We start from the raw sequence: 21,000 nt of genomic DNA, 5'->3' as shown, positions 1-21,000 counted from the left end.
CAAATGGTCCACTGAGACACACACACTGAACCTCAGAACGACAAATGGTCCACTGAGACACACACACTGAACCTCAGAACGACAAATGGTCCACTGAGACACACACACTGAACCTCAGAACGACACATGGTCCACTGAGACACACACACAGTGAACCTCAGAACGACACATGGTCCACTGAGACACACACACAGTGAACGTCAGAACGACACATGGTCCACTGAGACACACACACACTAAACCTCAGAATGACACATGGTCCACTGAGACACACACACACTGAACCTCAGAACGACACATGGCCCACTGAGACACACACACACTGAACCTCAGAACGACACATGGTCCACTGAGACACACACACACTGAACCTCAGAACGACAAATTGTCAAGCTGAGACTTTGCCACGAGCAGCACCACAGATACTGAGATGAGATGCAACACACAGTCTCCCACAGTGTCAGTGGACAGGGAACTCTCACACAGTCTCCCACAGTGTCAGTGGACAGGGAACTCTCACACAGTCTCCCACAGTGTCAGTGGACAGGGAACTCTCACACAGTGTCAGTGGACAGGGAACTCTCACACAGTGTCAGTGGACAGGGAACTCTCACACAGTCTCCCACAGTATCAGTGGGCAGGGAACTCTCACACAGTCTCCCACAGTGTCAGTGGACAGGGAACTCTCCCACAGTGTCAGTGGACAGGGAACTCTCCCACAGTCTCCCACAGTGTCAGTGGACAGGGAACTCTCCCACAGTCTCCCACAGTGTCAGTGGACAGGGAACTCTCCCACAGTGTCAGTGGACAGGGAACTCTCACACAGTCTCCCACAGTGTCAGTGGGCAGGGAACTCTCACACAGTCTCCCACAGTGTCAGTGGGCAGGGAACTCTCACACAGTCTCCCACAGTGTCAGTGGACAGGGAACTCTCCCACAGTCTCCCACAGTGTCAGTGGACAGGGAACTCTCCCACAGTGTCAGTGGACAGGGAACTCTCCCACAGTCTCCCACAGTGTCAGTGGACAGGGAACTCTCCCACAGTGTCAGTGGACAGGGAACTCTCACACAGTCTCCCACAGTGTCAGTGGACAGGGAACTCTCACACAGTCTCCCACAGTGTCAGTGGACAGGGAACTCTCCCACAGTGTCAGTGGACAGGGAACTCTCACACAGTCTCCCACAGTGTCAGTGGACAGGGAACTCTCACACAGTCTCCCACAGTGTCAGTGGACAGGGAACTCTCACACAGTGTCAGTGGACAGGGAACTCTCACACAGTGTCAGTGGACAGGGAACTCTCACACAGTCTCCCACAGTGTCAGTGGGCAGGGAACTCTCACACAGTCTCCCACAGTGTCAGTGGGCAGGGAACTCTCACACAGTCTCCCACAGTGTCAGTGGACAGGGAACTCTCACACAGTCTCCCACAGTGTCAGTGGACAGGGAACTCTCCCACAGTGTCAGTGGACAGGGAACTCTCACACAGTCTCCCACAGTGTCAGTGGACAGGGAACTCTCACACAGTCTCCCACAGTGTCAGTGGACAGGGAACTCTCCCACAGTGTCAGTGGACAGGGAACTCTCACACAGTCTCCCACAGTGTCAGTGGACAGGGAACTCTCACACAGTGTCAGTGGACAGGGAACTCTCACACAGTCTCCCACAGTGTCAGTGGGTGTTCAGGGGAGAGCTTCAGGCTGCTACTACTTGGTAGCTACGTCACCAAGACAACGGAGGAGTTTAGCCCCACCCTTCAACACACTTCATTGACAGGATATTGCTGTTAACGCAATGCGCAGTCGCTACATCCATTTTGGGATTTCTAGATGAATAATAAATACTAATTGATTGTTCTAGAAAATAACTTGCATCCTGAGCTGATATTAATTGAACTGTTGTACCCCATCAGAACCAAACGATAAGCTACAGTAGTCTATTATCTGTAACATAAACACTGTACAGCCTCGACATATGGTTCAAACTAGCATGTTGATATCTTTCACGGTCACTCCTTGCATTAATAGTTGTGTCTATTTAAGAGGGGTAACATGTCTTCAGGCCAAGACAGTGGCCTTGTTTTGGTCCACTACGGATTGCCCCAGTCAGTATAGTATATGTACCTCAGACTCACCTCCACAAAGTAGTCTCCTACTATCTTGGCCGTCAACAGCACCAACATGATGGGGAGACCGTACGTCACATTTCCTGTTGCTTCCACCATGATGACTGTTAAACTGAGAGTCATCCTCACTATGCCCCCTAGAGGAGACATTACATTAGTTATTATAATATACACACACACAGTCAGTGTGACATCTCTAAACCAGACTGATAGGAATGACATTATCAGGTAACCAGTCAGTGTGACATCTCTAAACCAGACTGATAGGAATGACATTATCAGGTAACCAGTCAGTGTGACATCTCTAAACCAGACTGATAGGAATGACATTATCAGGTAACCAGTCAGTGTGACATCTCTAAACCAGACTGATAGGAATGACATTATCAGGTAACCAGTCAGTGTGACATCTCTAAACCAGAGGTAGGACTCCAGGAATGACACTCACCCAGTTGTGCTGCAGCTCCTATTAAAGCATACTTCCCTGGATCGGCCCAAATCTGAGAAAGAGAGAGAGACACACACAGACATTATTGACAACAACCTGGCCAGTGTACTATGCTATGCTGTGTTTGTCAAAGCAGCTGTTGAAGAGCCAATGGGTAAAGCAGCAGGCCCCCCAAGCGTTGACACCAGAGTGCACTACGGGGTTCAAACCAGAGTGCACTACGGGGTTCAAACCAGAGAGCACTACGGGGTTCAAACCAGAGAGCACTACGGGGTTCAAACCAGAGAGCACTACGGGGTTCAAACCAGAGAGCACTACGGGGTTCAAACCAGAGAGCACTACGGGGTTCAAACCAGAGAGCACTACGGGGTTCAAACCAGAGAGCACTACGGGGTTCAAACCAGAGAGCACTACGGGGTTCAAACCAGAGAGCACTACGGGGTTCAAACCAGAGTAATGTGTACTACTGTATTGGGGCCAGCCCGTCATTGTGTTGGGATTAACTGACTGGGAGATTGACTGGGAGAATAATATACCCCCATAATGATGTCCACATTACCCCCACAATGATATCCGCATAACCCCCACAATGATGTCCACATAACCCCCACAATGATGTCCACATAACCCCCACAATGATGTCCACATAACCCCCACAATGATGTCCACATAACCCCCACAATGATGTCCACATAACCCCCACAATGATGTCCACCTAACCCCCACAATGATGTCCACCTAACCCCCATAATGATGTCCACATAACCCCCATAATGATGTCCACATAACCCCCATAATGATGTCCACATAACCCCATAATGATGTCCACATAACCCCCATAATGATGTCCACATAACCCCCATAATGATGTCCACATAACCCCCATAATGATGTCCACATAACCCCCATAATGATGTCCACATAACCCCCATAATGATGTCCACATAACCCCCATAATGATGTCCACATAACCCCCATAATGATGTCCACATAACCCCCATAATGATGTCCACATAACCCCCATAATGATGTCCACATAACCCCCATAATGATGTCCACATAACCTCCATAATGATGTCCACATAACCTCCATAATGATGTCCACATAACCTCCATAATGATGTCCACATAACCTCCATAATGATGTCCACATAACCTCCATAATGATGTCCACATAACCTCCATAATGATGTCCACATAACCTCCATAATGATGTCCACATAACCTCCATAATGATGTCCACATAACCCCCATAATGATGTCCACATAACCCCCATAATGATGTCCACATAACCCCCATAATGATGTCCACCTAGCCCCCATAATGATGTCCACCTAGCCCCCATAATGATGTCCACATAACCCCCATAATGATGTCCACATAACCCCCATAATGATGTCCACATAACCCCCATAATGATGTCCACATAACCCCCATAATGATGTCCACATAACCCCCATAATGATGTCCACATAACCCCCATAATGATGTCCACATAACCCCCATAATGATGTCCACATAACCCCCATAATGATGTCCACATAACCCCCATAATGATGTCCACATAACCCCCATAATGATGTCCACATAACCTCCATAATGATGTCCACATAACCCCCATAATGATGTCATATAACCCCCATAATGATGTCATATAACCCCCATAATGATGTCAATTAACCCCCATAATGATGTCACACTCACCGATCCGTCAGGCGTGATAGAAGCCAGCAGTATTCCAAACAGTCTTCCCCAGGCAGCTCCTATGAGCAGAGACGGGATGAAGACTCCAGCTGAAACAGTCAGGCCATAGGTCCAACAGGCCAGGAAGAAATAGGTCAAAGTAAACAGACTTAGAGTCAGAGGGTTGTAGGAACCTGGAAGTGTATAGATAGAAAGAGAGAGAAGACAGAGAAGAGAGCAAGACATAAATACAAAAATGTGTCATTGCAAACTTTGTACATTCATAGTAATTAAAACGAATGACTTTCCAACTGAATAGTGTGTTCTAGTGTAAACAGACATCTGATGGGAACAGTGGTGAAGCAGTCTGGTATTTCAACACTAGGGGGCACTATCACATAGCAGAGACACAGTGCACCATAAAACCACTGATAATGGTGAATCAACCAGGCACACAAACAGTCTACCTGGTGGGTTGTGGAAGAGACTGCGGACGCTCCTCTCAGGTGTGTTGAAGAAGGCCGTTGCCATGGAGTTATACTCTCCATCCGCACAGAACAACTGGAGACAGAGCATGTGAGTGAGTGGGAGTTATACTCTCCATCCGCACAGAACAACTGGAGACAGAGCATGTGAGTGAGTGGGAGTTATACTCTCCATCCGCACAGAACAACTGGAGACAGAGCATGTGAGTGAGTGGGAGTTATACTCTCCATCCGCACAGAACAACTGGAGACAGAGCATGTGAGTGAGTGGGAGTTATACTCTCCATCCGCACAGAACAACTGGAGACAGAGCATGTGAGTGAGTGGGAGTTATACTCTCCATCCGCACAGAACAACTGGAGACAGAGCATGTGAGTGAGTGGGAGTGTGTGTGGACGTGTTTAACTATACTTGTGGGGACCAGAAGTCCCACAAGAAAAATAAACGAACAAAAATGTGACCAACTGGGGACATTTTGTTAGTCCCCACAAGGTCAAACGCTATTTCTACGGGGTTTAAGGTTAAAGCTAGAATTAGGGTAAGGAGCTAGGGGGAGGGTTAAGGAAAATAGTACTTTGAAAGGGACTTAATTGTGTCTCCACTACTTGTGTGTGTGTGTGTGTGTGTGTGTGTGTGTGTACCTGTAGAGGGTAGTCCTCTGACTGGTCAGGTCCGAGAGGCTGACAGTCATTAGAGAAATAGATCATGGCGAACGACACCGTCGCCGTTACCGCGGCAACTAGCATGGCCTCCATCACCTGGAGACAGGGCCGGTGGACGTACCTGAGAACACACACACACACACACACATGCACACACACCAGACAAAGACACCACACACAAACATTTCAGAATGGCACCATGGTTTACGAGCAGCAGGGTGGAAAAGTCAAGAAACTAAAACAAGGAAGAAACTCAAATGCCTTTCAAGTGAAGTGTCCTCTCACATGTCTGAAGCAGGAGAGTGACCTGATGTCTATTTTTATCCCACAGTGTTGCAGGTATAAAAGTAAGGAGCCGAGATGTGTTCTCACATAGCTACCTGTCACCTGTACCTGACAACAGTCACCTGGACAGCACACCTGTCTAAACTACCACTACATACAACACCTGTCTAATCTAACACCACCACACCTGTCTAAACTACCACTACATACAACACCTGTCTAATCTAACACCACCACACCTGTCTAAACTACCACTACATACAACACCTGTCTAATCTAACACCACCACACCTGTCTAAACTACCACTACATACAACACCTGTCTAATCTAACACCACCACACCTGTCTAAACTACCACTACATACAACACCTGTCTAATCTAACACCACCACACCTGTCTAAACTACCACTACATACAACACCTGTCTAATCTAACACCACCACACCTGTCTAAACTACCACTACATACAACACCTGTCTAATCTAACACCACCACACCTGTCTAAACTACCACTACATTCAACACCTGTCTAATCTAACACCACCACACCTGTCTAAACTACCACTACATACAACACCTGTCTAAACTAACACCACCACACCTGTCTAAACTACCACTACATACAACACCTGTCTAAACTACCACTACATACAACACCTGTCTAATCTAACACCACCACACCTGTCTAAACTACCACTACATTCAACACCTGTCTAAACTACCACTACATTCAACACCTGTCTAAACTACCACTACATTCAACACCTGTCTAATCTAACACCACCACACCTGTCTAAACTACCACTACATTCAACACCTGTCTAAACTACCACTACATTCAACACCTGTCTAATCTAACACCACCACACCTGTCTAAACTACCACTACATTCAACACCTGTCTAAACTACCACTACATTCAACACCTGTCTAATCTAACACCACCACACCTGTCTAAACTACCACTACATTCAACACCTGTCTAATCTAACACCACCACACCTGTCTAAACTACCACTACATACAACACCTGTCTAATCTAACACCACCACACCTGTCTAAACTACCACTACATACAACACCTGTCTAATCTAACACCACCACACCTGTCTAAACTACCACTACATACAACACCTGTCTAATCTAACACCACCACACCTGTCTAAACTACCACTACATACAACACCTGTCTAATCTAACACCACCACACCTGTCTCCCACCCCACCTGTCTCCCACCACCACCACACCTGTCTTGAAAACACATATCTGAGTTGTTGTTTTCTTCAGATAATCAACAGCCATTTCTGTATATTCATTAAGGTAAGCTGGTTAACTCATTGATCTGTTTTGTAGACTACCCCTCAGGGGGAGTGTGTTCTTAAAAAACATAGACCACAACCCTACCTGATCCTGAATATAGTCAGCCAGTAACCTGATCCTGAATATAGTCAGCCAGTAACCTGATCCTGAATATAGTCAGCCAGTAACCTGATCCTGAATATAGTCAGCCAGTAACCTGATCCTGAATATAGTCAGCCAGTAACCTGATCCTGAATATAGTCAGCCAGTAGTTGAGGATATTGAACCTGATCCTGAATATAGTCAGCCAGTAGTTGAGGATATTGAACCTGATCCTGAATATAGTCAGCCAGTAGTTGAGGATATTGAACCTGATCCTGAATATAGTCAGCCAGTAGTTGAGGATATTGAACCTGATCCTGAATATAGTCAGCCAGTAGTTGAGGATATTGAACCTGATCCTGAATATAGTCAGCCAGTAGTTGAGGATATTGAACCTGATCCTGAATATAGTCAGCCAGTAGTTGAGGATATTGAACCTGATCCTGAATATAGTCAGCCAGTAGTTGAGGATATTGAACCTGATCCTGAATATAGTCAGCCAGTAGTTGAGGATATTGAACAGTTACCTGATCCTGAATATAGTCAGCCAGTAGTTGAGGATATTGAACAGTAACCTGATCCTGAATATAGTCAGCCAGTAGTTGAGGATATTGAACAGTTACCTGATCCTGAATATAGTCAGCCAGTAGTTGAGGATATTGAACCTGATCCTGAATATAGTCAGCCAGTAGTTGAGGATATTGAACCTGATCCTGAATATAGTCAGCCAGTAGTTGAGGATATTGAACCTGATCCTGAATATAGTCAGCCAGTAGTTGAGGATATTGAACCTGATCCTGAATATAGTCAGCCAGTAGTTGAGGATATTGAACAGTTACCTGATCCTGAATATAGTCAGCCAGTAACCTGATCCTGAATATAGTCAACCAGTAACCTGATCCTGAATATAGTCAGCCAGTAACCTGATCCTGAATATAGTCAACCAGTAACCTGATCCTGAATATAGTCAACCAGTAACCTGATCCTGAATATAGTCAGCCAGTAACCTGATCCTGAATATAGTCAGCCAGTAACCTGATCCTGAATATAGTCAGCCAGTAACCTGATCCTGAATATAGTCAGCCAGTAACCTGATCCTGAATATAGTCAGCCAGTAAACCTGATCCTGAATATAGTCAGCCAGTAGGGTTGAACCTGATCCTGAATATAGTCAGCCAGTAAACCTGATCCTGAATATAGTCAGCCAGTAGTTGAGGATATTGAACCTGATCCTGAATATAGTCAGCCAGTAGTTGAGGATATTGAACCTGATCCTGAATATAGTCAGCCAGTAGTTGAGGATATTGAACCTGATCCTGAATATAGTCAGCCAGTAGTTGAGGATATTGAACCTGATCCTGAATATAGTCAGCCAGTAGTTGAGGATATTGAACAGTTACCTGATCCTGAATATAGTCAGCCAGTAGTTGAGGATATTGAAACCTGATCCTGAATATAGTCAGCCAGTAGTTGAGGATATTGAACCTGATCCTGAATATAGTCAGCCAGTAGTTGAGGATATTGAACAGTTACCTGATCCTGAATATAGTCAGCCAGTAGTTGAGGATATTGAACAGTTACCTGATCCTGAATATAGTCAGCCAGTAGTTGAGGATATTGAACCTGATCCTGAATACAGTCAGCCAGTAGTTGAGGATATTGAACAGTTACCTGATCCTGAATATAGTCAGCCAGTAGTTGAGGATATTGAACAGTTACCTGATCCTGAATATAGTCAGCCAGTAGTTGAGGATATTGAACAGTTACCTGATCCTGAATATAGTCAGCCAGTAGTTGAGGATATTGAACAGTTACCTGATCCTGAATATAGTCAGCCAGTAGTTGAGGATATTGAACAGTTACCTGATCCTGAATATAGTCAGCCAGTAGTTGAGGATATTGAACAGGGCTCCCAGCAATCCACCTGTTTTAGATGGACATATAGAAAGACATCAATCAACATATAACATGTAGGTCATTTAGCAGACACTCTAATCCAGAGACGTAAGGCCCAATCCCAAATGGACCCCTAAACAATATGCACTTGGTGGAGATCTGAGAGGATTTGATTGGTAGAAGCAATATGGTTAAACATTCACCTAGCCTATCATAAGGCAAGTTGGAGTCATTACCATGTTTCTTACACCTGTCAAATCCTCTCAGATCTCCACTAGTGCATAGGGGTGTAGGGTCTAGGGGTCCATTTGGAATTGGGTCTCACAGTCAAGTGCATTCAACTCAGGTAGCTAAGACAACCACATACATGAGTAACTCAGGTAGCAAAGACAACCACATACATGAGTAAGTAAGGTAGCTATGACCACCACATATTAGAGTAAGGTAGCTATGGCAACGACATACGAGTAAGTAAGATAGCTATGATAACCACATATGAGTAAGGTAGCTAAGACAACCACCAATATGAGTAACTCAGGTAGCTAAGACAACCACATATGAGTAACTAAGGTAGCTATGACAACCACATATTACAGTAAGTGAGGTAGCTATGACAACCACATATTAGAGTAAGTGAGGTAGCTATGACAACCACATATGAGTAAGTGAGGTAGCTAAGACAACCACATATGAGTAAGTGAGGTAGCTATGACAACCACATATGAGTAAGTGAGGTAGCTATGACAACCACATACGAGTAAGTGAGGTAGCTAAGACAACCACATACGAGTAAGTAAGGTAGCTAAGACAACCACATACGAGTAACTCATGTAGCTATGACAACCACATATATGAGTAACTCAGGTAGCTATGACAATCACATATATGAGTAAGGTAGCTATGACAACCACATATATGAGTAAGTAAGGTAGCAATGACAACCACATATATAAGTAAGGTAGCTATGACAACCACATACATGAGTAAGTAAGGTAGCTATGACAACCACATATATAAGTAAGGTAGCTATGACAACCACATACATGAGTAAGTAAGGTAGCTATGACAACCACATACATGAGTGAGTAAGGTAGCTATGACAACCACATACATGAGTAAGTAAGGTAGCTATGACAACCACATACATGAGTAAGTAAGGTAGCTATGACAACCACATACATGAGTAAGTAAGGTAGCTATGACAACCACATACATGAGTAAGTAAGGTAGCTATGACAACCACATACATGAGTAAGTAAGGTAGCTATGACAACCACATACATGAGTAAGTAAGGTAGCTATGACAACCACATACATGAGTAAGTAAGGTAGCTATGACAACCACATACATGAGTAAGTAAGGTAGCTATGACAACCACATACATGAGTAAGTAAGGTAGCTATGACAACCACATACATGAGTAAGTAAGGTAGCTCTGACAACAACCTATATGAGTAACAAGCCTCTGCCTTTTTAATGGCACTTGTGTGAAGGTCAGACGAACCCTACTGTAGAGGTAGGACAAACACGGGTCCTAGAAAACAGCACAACACAACTAGACTAGCAGTGGGTTCTTACCTGCAGCTCCCATTACAATGAACAAGGGAATCTCATAGAGGTTGTAGGCCACACTCTGTAGACAGAGAGATAACACAGGGTTTAGGACTAGACACTCTGTAGACAGAGAGATAACACAGGGTTTAGGACTAGACACACTGTAGACAGAGAGATAATACAGGGTTTAGGACTAGACACACTGTAGACAAAGAGATAATACAGGGTTTAGGACTAGACACACTGTAGACAAAGAGATAATACAGGGTTTAGGACTAGACACACTGTAGACATAGAGATAATACAGGGTTTAGGACTAGACACTCTGTAGACAGAGCGATAACACAGGGTTTAGGACTAGACACACTGTAGACAGAGAGATAATACAGGGTTTAGAACTAGACACACTCTGTAGACAGAGAGATAATACAGGGTTTAGGACTAGACACACTCTGTAGACAGAGAGATAATACAGGGTTTAGGACTAGACACACTCTGTAGACAGAGAGATAATACAGGGTTTAGAACTAGACACTCTGTAGACAGAGAGATAACACAGGGTTTAGAACTAGACACACTGTAGACAGAGAGATAATACAGGGTTTAGGACTAGACACAATAACAGACAGACACTCACATCACTCTCGAAGCGTCCGAAGTTGATAAGACCAGGGCTGGAGAGATCTCCAGGTTTCTTATTGTAGATGGACAGGAAGAAATTCAGAGTGAATGTTGAGATCATGGACGCAAAGAACTGGAGAGGAATATAGGAAGGGAGGGAGGAGAGAGAGAGGGAAGGAAGAGAGAGGGAGTAGAGAGAGAGAGGGAGTAGAGAGAAGAGAGAGAGAGGGAAGGAAGGAAGAGAGAGGGAGTAGAGAGAAGAGAGAGGGAGTAGAGAGAAGAGAGAGAGAGGGAGGGAAGGAAGAGAGAGGGAGGGAAGGAAGAGAGAGGGAGGGAAGGAAGAGAGGGAGTAGAGGGAAGAGAGAGAGAGGGAAGGAAGGAAGGAAGGAAGGAAGGAAGGAAGGAAGGAAGGAAGGAAGGAAGGAAGGAAGGAAGGAAGGAAGGAAGGAAGGAAGGAAGGAAGGAAGGAAGGAAGGAAGGAAGGAAGGAAGGAAGGAAGAGAGAGGGAGTAGAGAGACGAGAGAGGGAGTAGAGAGAAGAGAGAGAGAGAGGGAGTAGAGAGAAGAGAGGGAGTAGAGAGGAGAGAGAGAGGGAGTAGAGAGAAGAGAGAGAGAGAGAGGGAGTAGAGAGAAGAGAGAGAGAGGGAGTAGAGAGAAGAGAGAGAGAGGGAAGGAAGAGAGAGAGAGGGAAGAGAGAGAGAGGGAAGGAAGGAAGAGAGAGAGAGGGAGTAGAGGGAAGAGAGAGAGAGAGGGCATTAAGCTTCACCTGATAAAGGAAGGAGAGAGAACACAACACGTCTGCTAGTTCCTACTGTTCTTTCCACTTGGCAGTGGATGAGGACTAGATGAGAGAATCTGGTCTTTTCCAACTTTCGTTCTACCCAACATCTCCCCTCCCCTCCTCTCCTGCAGACACCAGACTGAGCCAAGCCTTCCCCTCCTCTCCTGCAGACACCAGACTGAGCCAAGCCTTCCTCTCCTCTCCCTCAGACACCAGACTGAGCCAAGCCTTCCCCTCCTCTCCTCTCCTGCAGACACCAGACTGAGCCAAGCCTTCCCCTCCTCTCCTCTCCCTCAGACACCAGACAGAGCCTTCCCCTCCTCTCCCTCAGACACCAGACTGAGCCAAGCCTTCCCCTCCTCTCCTCTCCTGCAGACACCAGACTGAGCCAAGCCTTCCTCTCCTCTCCTCTCCCTCAGACACCAGACTGAGCCAAGCCTTCCTCTCCTCTCCTCTCCTCTCCCTCAGACACCAGACTGAGCCAAGCCTTCCTCTCCTCTCCTCTCCCTCAGACACAGACTGAGCAAGTTCCCCTCCTCTCCCTCAGACACCAGACTGAGCCAAGCCTTCCTCTCCTCTCCTCTCCCTCAGACACCAGACTGAGCCAAGCCTTCCCCTCCTCTCCCTCAGACACCAGACTGAGCCAAGTCCCTCAGACACCAGACTGAGCCAAGCCTTCCTCTCCTCTCCCTCAGACAACAGACTGAGCCAAGCCTTCCCCTCCTCTCCCTCAGACACCAGACTGAGCCAAGCCTTCCTCTCCTCTCCCTCAGACACCAGACTGAGCCAAGCCTTCCTCTCCTCTCCTCTCCTCTCCTCTCCTCTACTTACTATCCTCCATGTGAGCATCTGGTTCCAGAAAGAAGCCCCCTCCTCCAAACTGAACAAAACACCACCTGGAATAAAGAGGAAGGAAGGGGGAAGAGCGAGAGAGAGAGAGAGTCAGGTGAAAACTTTATTGGGAGGAACATGTAGAAAGTCATGACAGTAGTATGCTTAGCAGTGGTGCTGAGTGGGACATGTTGCATAGTGTTTACCAACTGGTGCTCCAAAAGCAGCAGACACTCCTGCAGCCGCTCCAGCTGATACAAAGTCCCTCTTCTCTGTGTCTCTACGGAAATACTCAAAGATCTAACACACACACACACACACACACACACACACACACACACACACACAGAGAACATGTTAACACACACACACACAGAGAGAGAGAACATGTTAAGACACACAGAGAGAGAGAGAACATGTTAAGACACAGAGAGAACATGTTAAGACACACACACACAGAGAGAGAACATGTTAAGACACACACACACAAGAGAGAGAGAGAGAGAGAGAGAGAGAGAGAGAGAACATGTTAAGACACAGAGAGAGAGAGCATGTTAAGACACACACAGAGAGAGAGAGAGAGAGAGAGAGAGAGAGAGAGAGAGAGAGAGAGAGAGAGAGAGAACATGTTAAGACAGAGAGAGAACATGTTAAGACAGAGAGAGAACATGTTAAGACACAGAGAGAGAGAGAGAGAGAGAGAGAGAGATAGAACATGTTAAGACACAGAGAGAGAGAGAGAGAGATAGAACATGTTAAGACACAGAGAGAAAGAGAACATGTTAAGACACACAGAGGGAGAGAACATGTTAAGACACACAGAGAGAGAGAGAGAGAACATGTTAAGACACACAGAGAGAGAGACAGAACATGTTAAGACACACAGAGAGAGAGACAGAACATGTTAAGACACACAGAGAGAGAGACAGAACATGTTAAGACACACACAGAGAGAGAGACAGAACATGTTAAGACACACACAGAGAGAGAGACAGAACATGTTAAGACACACAGAGAGAGAGACAGAACATGTTAAGACACACAGAGAGAGAGACAGAACATGTTAAGACACACAGAGAGAGAGATAGAAAACATGTTAAGACACACAGAGAGAGAGAGAAAACATGTTAAGACACACAGAGACAGAGAGAACATGTTAAGACACACAGAGAGAGAGAGAAAGAGAGAGAGAGAACATGTTAAGACACAGAGAGAGAGAGAGAACATGTTGACACACACAGTAGAGAGAACATGTTAGACAGTAGATACCACACATTAAACACTATGTCCATGTTACAACCAGACTGTACAACAACCTCCTACCTTGAAGTCTTTCTTCAGGGAGGTACTGCGTCCCTGGGAGACTCCTGCTGCCACCACCGCACCAGAGTGGATCATGGGACCTTCCTACAGGATTATGGGTAGGGAGACAGAGGCCGTCAAACACACACACAGGTTGGTCACCTCATTAGTCAGTCTGTATTTCACCTGGCCGGTTGGTCACCTCATTAGTCAGTCTGTATTTCACCTGGCTGGTTGGTCACCTCATTAGTCAGTCTGTATTTCACCTGGCTGGTTGGTCACCTCATTAGTCAGTCTGTATTTCACCTGGCTGGTTGGTCACCTCATTAGTCAGTCTGTATTTCACCTGGCTGGTTTGTCATCTCATTAGTCAGTCTGTATTTCACCTGGCTGGTTTGTCATCTCATTAGTCAGTCTGTATTTCACCTGGCTGGTTGGTCACCTCATTAGTCAGTCTGTATTTCACCTGGCTGGTTGGTCACCTCATTAGTCAGTCTGTATTTCACCTGGCTGGTTGGTCACCTCATTAGTCAGTCTGTATTTCACCTGGCTGGTTGGTCACCTCATTAGTCAGTCTGTATTTCACCTGGCTGGTTTGTCATCTCATTAGTGGGAAGGTGTTTCACCAGGCTGGCCCAGGTGATATTTAAGACTGTCTGGCCCAGGTGATATTTAAGACTGTCTGGCCCAGGTGATATTTAAGACTGTCTGGCCCAGGTGATATTTAAGACTGTCTGGCCCAGGTGATATTTAAGACTGTCTGGCCCGGGTGATATTTAAGAGCGTCTGGCCCGGGTGATATTTAAGAGCGTCTGGCCCGGGTGATATTTAAGAGCGTCTGGCCCGGGTGATATTTAAGAGCGTCTGGCCCGGGTGATATTTAAGAGCGTCTGGCCCGGGTGATATTTAAGAGCGTCTGGCCCGGGTGATATTTAAGAGCGTCTGGCCCGGGTGATATTTAAGAGCGTCTGGCCCGGGTGATATTTAAGACCGTCTGGCCCGGGTGATATTTAAGACCGTCTGGCCCAGGTGATATTTAAGACCGTCTGGCCCAGGTGATATTTAAGACCGCCTGGCCCAGGTGATATTTAAGACCGCCTGGCCCAGGTGATATTTAAGAGCGTCTGGCCCAGGTGATATTTAAGAGCGTCTGGCCCAGGTGATATTTAAGACTGCCTGGCCCAGGTGATATTTAAGAGCGTCTGGCCCAGGTGATAGTTAAGACTGCCTGGCCCAGGTGATATTTAAGAGTGTCTGGCCCAGGTGATATTTAGGAGTGTCTGGCCCAGGTGATATTTAAGACTGCCTGGCCCAGGTGATATTTAAGAGTGTCTGGCCCAGGTGATATTTAAGAGCGTCTGGCCCAGGTGATATTTAAGAGCGTCTGGCCCAGTGCTCCACTTGTCTTGATAGATGTGGAGGGTTAACTCCTCTAGTTGTCTTGATAGATGTGGAGGGTTAACACCTCCAGTTGTCTTGATAGATGTGGAGGGTTAAGTCCTTTAGTTGTCTTGATAGATGTGGAGGGTTAACACCTCTAGTTGTCTTGATAGATGTGGAGGGTTAACACCTCCAGTTGTCTTGATAGATGTGGAGGGTTAACACCTCCAGTTGTCTTGATAGATGTGGAGGGTTAAGTCCTTTAGTTGTCTTGATAGATGTGGAGGGTTAACACCTCTAGTTGTCTTGATAGATGTGGAGGGTTAACTCTTTAGTTGTCTTGATAGATGTGGAGGGTTAACACCTTCAGTTGTCTTGATAGATGTGGAGGGTTAACTCCTTTAGTTGTCTTGATAGATGTGGAGGGTTAACTCCTTTAGTTGTCTTGATAGATGTGGAGGGTTAACTCCTTTAGTTGTCTTGATAGATGTGGAGTGGTTAACACCTTTAGTTGTCTTGATAGATGTGGAGGGTTAACTCCTTTAGTTGTCTTGATAGATGTGGAGGGTTAACTCCTTTAGTTGTCTTGATAGATGTGGATGGTTAACACCTTTAGTTGTCTTGATAGATGTGGAGGGTTAACTCCTCTAGTTGTCTTGATAGATGTGGAGGGTTAACTCCTTCAGTTGTCTTGATAGATGTGGAGGGTTAACTCCTCTAGTTGTCTTGATAGATGTGGAGGGTTAACTCCTTTAGTTGTCTTGATAGATGTGGAGGGTTAACACCTTTAGTTGTCTTGATAGATGTGGAGGGTTAACTCCTTTAGTTGTCTTGATAGATGTGGAGGGTTAACTCCTCTAGTTGTCTTGATAGATGTGGAGGGTTAACTCCTCCAGTTGTCTTGATAGATGTGGAGGGTTAACTCCTTTAGTTGTCTTGATAGATGTGGATGGTTAACTCCTTTAGTTGTCTTGATAGATGTGGAGGGTTAACTCCTCTAGTTGTCTTGATAGATGTGGAGGGTTAACTCCTTTAGTTGTCTTGATAGATGTGGATGGTTAACTCCTTTAGTTGTCTTGATAGATGTGGAGGGTTAACTCCTCTAGTTGTCTTGATAGATGTGGAGGGTTAACTCCTTTAGTTGTCTTGATAGATGTGGATGGTTAACTCCTTTAGTTGTCTTGATAGATGTGGAGGGTTAACTCTTTAGTTGTCTTGATAGATGTGGATGGTTAACTCCTTTAGTTGTCTCTCCCTATTTGATTGTTAGACATTCCTTTATCTGTTTTCCCTGATTTGGTTTTCCTCCAACTTTGTGGTTTGCTTCCTGTCTTTCAGTTTGGTGTGGGTTTTTATTTTGTTTGCCTGTTCTTGGTAAATTTAGTGGGTCTCATGGTGGGTGTCTTGTAGGTTCCAGTTGTTGTTGCTAGGCAACATTCAGTAGACACCCCCATGAGTGTCTTTCAGAACCCCTCCTAAAACCACCTGTTTCCTTTTGGTTGTTGTCAGTGACTCTTTGTTAGTTCCCTCTTCTGTCTGAGTGACATTATTTGTTTGTTTGCTGAGGAACGTAATAATTAACTGACTTGAACCAGGACTCATGTTGTATTACGGTCATCTGGCCAATTACCATCATCCATGACCATCACAGCCCTACTCACCACAACAGAATGAATACACTCTCATACGTACATGACCGTCACAGCCCTACTCACCACAACACAATGAATACACTCTCATACGTACATGACCGTCACAGCCCTACTCACCACAACACAATGAATACACTCTCATACGTACATGACCGTCACAGCCCTACTCACCACAACACAATGAATACACTCTCATACGTACATGACCGTCACAGCCCTACTCACCACAACACAATGAATACACTCTCATACGTACATGACCGTCACAGCCCTACTCACCACAACACAATGAATACACTCTCATACGTACATGACCGTCACAGCCCTACTCACCACAACACACTGAATACACTCTCATACGTACATGACCGTCACAGCCCTACTCACCACAACACACTGAATACACTCTCATACGTACATGACCGTCACAGCCCTACTCACCACAACACAATGAATACACTCTCATACGTACATGACCGTCACAGCCCTACTCACCACAACACAATGAATACACTCTCATACGTACATGACCGTCACAGCCCTACTCACCACAACACACTGAATACACTCTCATACGTACATGCACACACACACTCATACGTACATGCACACACACACTCATACGTACATGCACACACACACACACATCCCTAGTGTTTACCTTTCCGACAGCGAGTCCTCCGGCGACAGAGCAGATCACACCACACACCTTCACCACCAGGGTCTGTAGAACACACACACACCCACACAGAGGAAACACAAATCACACAGAGTGACACATACATACACACACATATACATATATATACATACACACATACGTACGTACGTAAGTACACATACACATATATATATATATATATACACACACACACACACACATATATTATATATATATATTTGTGTGTGTGTGTGTGTATATATATATACTGCTCAAAAAAATAAAGGGAACACTTAAACAACACAATGTAACTCCAAGTCAATCACACTTCTGTGAAATCAAACTGTCCACTTAGGAAGCAACACTGATTGACAATAAATTTCACATGCTGTTGTGCAAATGGAATAGACAACAGTTGGAAATTATAGGCAATTAGCAAGACACCCCCAATAAAGGAGTGGTTCGGCAGGTGGTGACCACAGACCACTTCTCAGTTCTTATGCTTCCTGGCTGATGTTTTGGTCACTTTTGAATGCTGGCGGTGCTTTCACTCTAGTGGTAGCATGAGACGGAGTCTACAACCCACACAAGTGGCTCAGGTAGTGCAGCTCATCCAGGATGGCATAACAATGCGAGCTGTGGCAAGAAGGTTTGCTGTGTCTGTCAGCGTAGCGTCCAGAGCATGGAGGCGCTACCAGGAGACAGGCCAGTACATCAGGAGACGTGGAGGAGGCCGTAGGAGGGCAACAACCCAGCAGCAGGACCGCTACCTCGACCTTTGTGCAAGGAGGAGCAGGAGGAGCACTGCCAGAGCCCTGCAAAATGACCTCCAGCAGGCCACAAATGTGCATGTGTCTGCTCAAACGGTCAGAAACAGACTCCATGAGGGTGGTATGAGGGCCCGACGTCCACAGGTGGGGGTTGTGCTTACAGCCCAACACCGTGCAGGACGTTTGGCATTTGCCAGAGAACACCAAGATTGGCAAATTCGCCACTGGCGCCATGTGCTCTTCACAGATGAAGCAGGTTCACACTGAGCACGTGACAGACGTGACAGAGTCTGGAGACGCCGTGGAGAACGTTCTGCTGCCTGCAACATCCTCCAGCATGACCGGTTTGGCGGTGGGTCAGTCATGGTGTGGGGTGGCATTTCTTTGGGGGGCCGCACAGCCCTCCATGTGCTCGCCAGAGGTAGCCTGACTGCCATTAGATAACGAGATGAGATCCTCAGACCCCTTGTGAGACCATTTGCTGGTGCGGTTGGCCCTAGGTTCCTCCTAATGCAAGACAATGCTAGACCTCATGTGGCTGGAGTGTGTCAGCAGGAGGAAGGCATTGATGCTATGGACTGGCCCGCCCGTTCCCCAGACCTGAATCCAATTGAGCACATCTGGGACATCATGTCTCGCTCCATCCACCAACGCCACGTTGCACCACAGACTGTCCAGGAGTTGGTGGATGCTTTAGTCCAGGTCTGGGAGGAGATCCCTCAGGAGACCATCCGCCACCTCATCAGGAGCATCCCCAGGCGTTGTAGGGAGGTCATACAGGCACGTGGAGGCCACACACACTACTGAGCCTCATTTTGACTTGTTTAAAGGACATTACATCAAAGTTGGATCAGCCTGTAGTGTGGTTTTCCACTTTAATTTTGAGTGTGACTCCAAATCCAGACCTCCATGGGTTGATAAATTGGATTTCCATTGATTATTTTTGTGTGATTTTGTTGTCAGCACATTCAACTATGTAAAGAAAAAAGTTTAATAAGATTATTTCTTTCATTCAGATCTAGGATGTGTTGTTTAAGTGTTCCCTTAATTTTTTTTATATATATATACACACACACACATACATACATACATACATACATACATACATACATACATACATACATACATACATACATACATACATACACACATACATACACACACACACACACACACACACACACACACACACACATACACACACACATACATACATACATACATACATACATATATATATACATATATACATACATATATGAGACATCATTCCTACTGCCAACAACAACAACATTTAAAAGATGTGGGTTTAGATGGAACATTTGTCTCTGAGCAGCCAGTGATCAGTTTACCTTGAGTCTTACCACCCGGGGTATCTTTACTCCGTTCAGATAACACTTTATCTGGGGTATACCACTTCCTGCTGCTCCTGGCTGAGGAGAGAGATACGGGAGAGAGGAGAGAGATGTTAGTTCCAGTCATAGAGAACAGACTGTAGTCTAACACGGTGGTTTCACCACCCCAGGGCCAACAGACTGTAGTCTAACACGGTGGTTTCACCACCCCAGGGCCAACAGACTGTAGTCTAACACGGTGGTTTCACCACCCCAGGGCCAACAGACTGTAGTCTAACACGGTGGTTTCACCACCCCAGGGCCAACAGACTGTAGTCTAACACGGTGGTTTCACCCCCCAGGGCCAACAGACTGTAGTCTAACACGGTGGTTTCACCACCCCAGGGCCAACAGACTGTAGTCTAACACGGTGGTTTCACCACCCCAGGGCCAACAGACTGTAGTCTAACACGGTGGTTTCACCACCCCAGGGCCAACAGACTGTAGTCTAACACGGTGGTTCACACAGCTTGTTATTAGACTATGATTAACCAAGGCTCAATTCAAACCCCCACCTGCCCAGCAGTGTGCACTAGTTTCATACTTTCGCATGCAAGAACGAACACACACTTTGAACACTTACCTCAAAAGGCTACACACACACACACACTCCTCTTCTCCCTCTTACCTCGAAGAACGCCACTATAACAGCGCCCACCATGACGAAGGCAGCGTTAAGCACAGCCCAGAGGATGAGAGAGATGGAGAGACCGCCCACCTCCGTAAACTTCTCGATGTCTGGGAGGGGGCAGAGGTCAAGGACAGGTAACAACCAATCACACGCCACCACGCTGCAAGGTCTAGCCCTCCCCGACCAACCAGAGAGCAGGACACTGGACCACTATGGCTTCATGATCTTTTGTCTGAAGGGCTACATATTTAAATTAGTGGGGATGATTGGCAGCATTCTGATCAATAAGGTTTTGATTTTATATATTAGGATCCCCATTAGCCCACGCCAATGGAGACAGCTAGTCTTACGTCATAACAAAAATACATTACAGACAAAATACTTTACATTACACACACAACACCCCACAATGACAAAGCAGAAACAGGTTTTTAGA

General features: G+C 45.9%; 1 protein-coding gene across 3 annotated transcripts in view; it reads right to left on the bottom strand.

The window, feature by feature from the left end:
* The window catches only part of LOC106594444 (H(+)/Cl(-) exchange transporter 7), a 45,773-nt gene that overhangs the window by 7,858 nt on the left and 16,915 nt on the right, over nt 1-21,000 (bottom strand). For 2 of the 3 annotated variants that reach the window (XM_045719689.1, XM_045719691.1), the window contains 14 exons: nt 20,562-20,671; nt 19,892-19,972; nt 17,770-17,832; nt 14,098-14,181; nt 12,981-13,074; nt 12,775-12,839; nt 11,180-11,296; nt 10,567-10,621; nt 8,955-9,015; nt 5,383-5,524; nt 4,724-4,817; nt 4,278-4,450; nt 2,573-2,624; nt 2,134-2,261 (listed from right to left, as the gene is read on the bottom strand). In XM_045719689.1, the coding sequence (XP_045575645.1) occupies nt 2,134-2,261; nt 2,573-2,624; nt 4,278-4,450; nt 4,724-4,817; nt 5,383-5,524; nt 8,955-9,015; nt 10,567-10,621; nt 11,180-11,296; nt 12,775-12,839; nt 12,981-13,074; nt 14,098-14,181; nt 17,770-17,832; nt 19,892-19,972; nt 20,562-20,671 (1,319 nt within the window). The remainder of the gene's footprint in view (nt 1-2,133; nt 2,262-2,572; nt 2,625-4,277; nt 4,451-4,723; nt 4,818-5,382; nt 5,525-8,954; nt 9,016-10,566; nt 10,622-11,179; nt 11,297-12,774; nt 12,840-12,980; nt 13,075-14,097; nt 14,182-17,769; nt 17,833-19,891; nt 19,973-20,561; nt 20,672-21,000) is intronic. The other variant, XM_045719690.1, reaches the window with a different exon arrangement.

This window comes from Salmo salar, chromosome ssa06 (genome assembly GCF_905237065.1).
Source record: "Salmo salar chromosome ssa06, Ssal_v3.1, whole genome shotgun sequence".
NCBI classification, from domain to species: domain Eukaryota; kingdom Metazoa; phylum Chordata; class Actinopteri; order Salmoniformes; family Salmonidae; genus Salmo; species Salmo salar.
The sequence above is the reverse complement of the archived record's forward strand: the minus strand, read 5'-3'. Positions and strand labels throughout refer to the sequence as shown.